Source organism: Corylus avellana, chromosome 4, assembly GCF_965113065.1.
Source record: "Corylus avellana chromosome 4, dhCorAvel1.hap1.2, whole genome shotgun sequence".
NCBI classification, from domain to species: domain Eukaryota; kingdom Viridiplantae; phylum Streptophyta; class Magnoliopsida; order Fagales; family Betulaceae; genus Corylus; species Corylus avellana.
The window spans coordinates 4,467,024-4,472,427 of record NC_142493.1 but is presented as its reverse complement, the minus strand read 5'-3'; the positions used below and the strand labels follow the sequence as shown (position 1 = coordinate 4,472,427).

At 37.0% G+C, this 5,404-nt stretch overlaps 1 protein-coding gene across 1 annotated transcript; it reads right to left on the bottom strand.

Moving 5' to 3' along the window:
- Window positions 1-3,053: 3,053 nt before the first annotated feature.
- LOC132177734 (F-box protein SKIP22) lies at window positions 3,054-4,925 on the bottom strand. The gene has a single exon (XM_059590176.2). It carries the CDS (start codon window positions 4,866-4,868, stop codon window positions 3,363-3,365), a length of 1,506 nt encoding a protein of 501 aa, XP_059446159.2. The 5' UTR covers window positions 4,869-4,925; the 3' UTR covers window positions 3,054-3,362.
- Window positions 4,926-5,404: the final 479 nt, after the last annotated feature.

The following is a 5,404-nucleotide window of genomic DNA, read 5'->3' as shown; positions in this document are numbered from 1 at the left end:
CGTTTTGACACATTTTAGTAGTTTGATGGGCTATTTTAGCACATTTTGAACATCATGGAACTCTTTCCAAAACAGTTGTTAGTTTAGAGAACTTTTTTATATTTTTCCCATCATATTTTTCAACAGTCATATATTTCTACAATATAAATAGAACCATTTTCTCTATAATTTTCATTATTTGCTCTCTCTATGGATTATATTCTTAAACTTGATGGCCTTCTATGTGGCTCTTCCTTTAATGATCAATGACTTTAAAATAATTCTAACTTTTTCTGTGGAAAAAGAACGATTGGATAGCAAAAGAGGATCAAGATCTCGTCGTAGTTCTGATCGATGCAACAATGTTATTTGGCGTAATTCTTTGCAAGGCCAACAAAACCTTTTGCATGCCTATTTTGTTGAACAACCAGTATATCTTTCTAATGTATTTCGGAGGAGGTTCTGTGTACATCGTGAACTTTTTCTTTGTATTCACTCTGCAATAAAAAGCTTATAAAGCATCTTTTGTCCAAGAAAGAATTAATGTTACCGAAAGGCTCGGGCATTCTCCCTACAGAATATAACTGCAACAATTAGGATGTTTGTTTATGGAGTAATTAACTGGAATGGAGTTTTAAACTACATGTTAAAGCGATAATTTCAATTTTTTTTTTTTTTTTTTCTACCTGTACTTGAGGTCACCAAACTAGGAAGACGTTGCTAGATTACTAACAATTGGCGAAAGACATAGATTTCTAAGGGGAGAGCATCAATTTGCATGCACTCGAAGTTGAAGAATTGTTCAAATGCTTAGAGAGGTTTGCACGTTGGTCATATCTATGAATCAATATTTATTTTGGAAGTTGTGGCCTACAATATTTGAATATGACATGCATTTTTTGAGTTACCAAGGCCTTACAATGACATCAATGACTGTTTTTCTGTATCTACCAATCTTGTTTAAGGGTGTCCTCATCCGATCTTCTATATTTATAAAGTGAGAAGCTTTTGCCATATCCAAATGAATTTACTTGGAAAGAAAGTGCAAAAGTTTGAACACCTTCCTTGGTGAAGTTTATTAAAGTATTAATTAAATGAGTAGATTCACATTTTTTAAAGTCTAAACTTTTGAGATAATTAGTGCTTTAACATGGCTTGAATTGTATTCAAGGGATAGCTCAATCGGCTGGAGACCACGCCTCATGAAGCAGACATCACTCGTTTAAATCCTCATTCTTCATTTTCTTTTCCTTGTGCGGACATGTCAAAAAAAAAAAAAAAAAAAAAAAAACATAACTATGAATTAAATTGAAAATAGCTCATATTAATCCCAAATCATGATGCATTTTGCATGTAAAACATTTATTTGTTTGTTCAAATAATTTGAACAAAATCACATGTTACATTACAAATAGATCTTTTACCATTTTTAGGGTTTATTCAGGATTGCAATTTCAAAAATTGCGATTTAAAAATGAGAATTTAAAATGTGTGATTTCAAAAAATGATTTTTAAAATGTAGTTGAGTGTTTGATAAATTCGCAGTCTAGTCTTTAAAATTGTGTTTCTTAAAAACATTCCCTAGCTTAGTGCGATTTAAAAAAAGCAGATTCTTTTTTTTTTTTTTTTTTTTTTTTTTCGTTTTTGAAATCGTAATTTTTAAAAAATATACTCCCAAACGATACATTTTCTACATTTTAGGTTTAAAATCACACTTTTTATTTGTCAAATTATAGTGCCAAACCCACTCTTACCCTATTATGCAACGTTTTTACAAAGTTTGGCGGTTAAAAAGATAATGATGCATGAAAAAAGATGCGGAACTTCCAAATCCTAGAGTAAAAATGCAGAAACCAACCTTGAATTTCATGCAAATTTGAACAGAAAAGAACTATAGACTTCTAATGTTTGAATTACGAAAAGATTTGGCAGCTAAACAAACAACAGCACGTCATTTACTTGTTTTGGTAGAGTGCTGAGACCAAATTTGTATCAGAAACGATCTCACTAGAGAAGAAGAAGAAGGAAATTACCAAGAGACTAGAGTGGCCCCTAAACACAATCAAACAGTATTCAAATGAAATACCTGCCAACCCTACAAACAAAATTAGCATCGGTGTTGTCCGTTGACCATTTCTGCTTTATTGTGATGTTGCTTATGTAATTCATAATGTCAAGTTGAGTTATCTTGAATCATGCCTAGAAGAGTAGTTGATTTGAATATTTGTTTGTGGACTACTGGCAACACTCAAAAGAGTTGTTGTGTGCAAGATGATACCTACGTGAAAACCATGAGAGGGCTTTGAAGAAAGTAGGGCTTTGAAGAAAGTTGAGTCTATGTTTTCCAACACATTGTATTTTTTGGACATTAGCTTTTGTTTTTTTCCCTTTCGCGATTAATTATCATAATTTTTTTTTTTTAGCCCTTGCTAGCTTGTGTACTTATCAAAAATAAATTCTTGACAAAAACATGTGAGAACATAAATCATACCGTCCAAAATGCAATGTTAAAAAATCTAATGCAAATATGCAATGATAATTTCCATAGCATAGATACCTGTTGTTTAATGTCATATGTTAATGGGTCTCCTCAAATTGCCAATAAAAATGCCCCCATCTCCAAAACGCCAAACATCAGTTGCAAAAAATGTAAGCAACGCATTAATCATTGTATTCCAAGACACTGTCTCGGGGGCATTTCGCCGAACAGTTTGTGAGCAACACATTGATCTCTATATTTTGTATACCACATAAAATATTGTTCGCAGTGTAGATGTCTGCGAGGGTACCTACTTTGATTGCCGGACAATGGGTTACCAAAACCTTGAACAAAGCCCAGGCTGAGCTCTCAATGAGTGAGTGCAATGTTATCATTCATTAGCAACCACAACGGCTTTCACAAATTAAATAACCATAAATCCGTCTCTTTTTTCTGTATCTTCAAAACCCAGTATTAAAAAGCATATAATCTTGTCGATTCAACCATACCCATTTGGTAAAAACTTCTATTCGAACAGAATCAAGCTCAACAATCAATTTGATAGCAGTAAAACAAGAAAATTATGACCAAAAAATTAAAAAAAAAATAATCACCACACCAAATATACCAGTAAATTAGAACAAAACTGCAGTTAACTTAAAATTACCACTACTAAGAAACTCAACTTCAATTTTTCCAAAAGTCATAAACACAACCCACAATAATGAAACCTAGGAAACCTGCGCTCCTCCTTATAAACGTCAAAACCAGCAGAAACTTTCAAAGCATATACTGTCCTCCTGTGAGGCCTCATTCTATTGGTATGTCCAATGTGAGACTTATTAATATACATAAAAGAGACTTCAAGTTACCTCCCAAGGGATTCAGTTGCAGCACCAGACCACTAAAAATTAAATCCACCTAGATGACAATCGGCCCTGAAGTTCACCCGCTGAATCCTCCTGTATGGTCCGAATGCAGAAGCTACGGGACGACCCGGTATGAGGGCATGATCTCTGCCCCCCATAAAAGCGCCAAATGGACTCTCCTGGATGAGAAAATTCCCCCCAAGAAACCTTTTTAACCGTTTAACATCCCTCTTCCTCTTCTTCTTCTTCTCCCAAAGCGAAGCAAACCTACCCTTCCATTGATCTAATCCCTGCGCTCCCGACTCTAGTTCAAACTCCTCATCACATTTCCGTTTCCACAACTCATTGTTCGAAGACAAATACTGCAATTCGGAACACACACATCCCACCCTTGCGAGATCGACACCGGGAAGAGACTCCAAAATCTTAAGTTTAAGATCCGCGGGGAGGCGGATAAAACAAGGTGGGGGAAGGAGATTAGCCTTTTCACAAAGATCAATCAAAAGTGGCAAAACGAGCCCATCCTTCACCATCTTCCAAAACTCAAAAATCTCACTTTCAGGGTACCCATCTTCTTCGTTAATGCTATCAACCGAGTCACTACAAGCTAAACTGATCGCCGGCACAAACCTATTCTCATTCAAACACGCCCGATACACACAGGGCCCGCCCTTAGCCAAAGACCCATAGATAGCGACCGAGTGCCCCAAACTTTGAAACTTCAAAACAACACTTTCAACCATATTACCAGAATTACGATACCCATTTCCTAGAAGCTCAGGCAGAGTATACCAGAGCGACATCGTGAAAGCGCGCGAAGGCCACTCGTCCGCAAGGTGAAACCGGTCGACCCGCATGCCCGAGACCGAATCGAATCCGACGAAACCGGACTCCAAAAAAACCGCGTGAACGGCGATCACCAACAGCGTGTGGTCACCACCATAGTCGCCAAGCTCCTTGCTCAGCACCCTCCCCAGAAAACAACGCTCCGAAAACTTCTTCACCATTGAAACCGGCCCATCATCCACCCCCATCGTTTCAGCACCGGAAAATTCTAGGGTTCCTTCGTTCTCCGAATTCAAAACCCCAGACCCATGATCCACCCCCATCGTTTCAGCACCGGAAAATTCTAGGGTTCCTGGGGTGTCTTGATTCGAAGGAATTCCCTCTAGGGTTTGAGATTCTCGAGGAATTTCAGATGGGTTTTCTAGATTTGGGAAATTTGGAGCCAAGGTTTGAGGTGGTTGTTGTACGGAATCGGGATTGGGAGCCAGGATTTGAGAAGAGAAGGAGAAGCCGGTGGGGTTGAGGGTGAAGAAGATAAGATCACCGGAGGTGATACCGAGGGACTGGAGGGACGCTTCGGGCGAGGACGCGTGGAGCTCGTCCTTGCGATTGAGGGATAGATAGATAGAAGAGGAAGACGAGATTGATTGAGATAGGGTTTGCTTGAGTTGTTGGAGAGTAGAGGGAGTGGGGATTTCGACTTTCAGGGTCTGTTTGGATTCGAGGGATCTGATTCTCAGTTTCATGGTTGCCATGGGAAACAAGCAAAGCGGAGTTTGATAGGAAAAACTGAAACTGAAACGACGGGGGAGGCGATGAGCGTGGGCTTTATTACTTTTGCGCAGTGAGGACAAAATAAATAATAATAAAAAATCAAGTCCCTTAGTTCTCGCCACGTGTATTAAATCCTGTGATTCAGCCACGTCAATATGAAACCATTTTCTTTATTAAAAAAAAATATATATCTTTTATCGTGATTTATTTGTTTAGAGACATTAACAATTTTTTTTTTATAATTTTTTTTTAAGTTTAAAAAAACATTATCGGAGACAAATTTCACCCAAACTAGTTTGAAGAAAATTTTCTCAAACCTATTTCAATAAGTGACAAGTGCTATTCAACATATTTAAGTTTCTTAAAAATTAATGTTTAAGTTCTTAAGTTAGTAAAATGACAATAAATAATTCTTAAAAATATTTTTTTTTAAAAAACGTGAGAGATGACCTTTGCCACCTATTGAAGTAGGTTGAAGGAAATTTCTTTCAAACTAATTTGGAAGAAATTTTTGTCC

Coding starts and splice junctions, on each gene's coding strand:
- LOC132177734 (XM_059590176.2), bottom strand. CDS start 4,868: ATGGCAACCATGAAACTGAGAATCAGATCCCTCGAATCCAAACAGACC.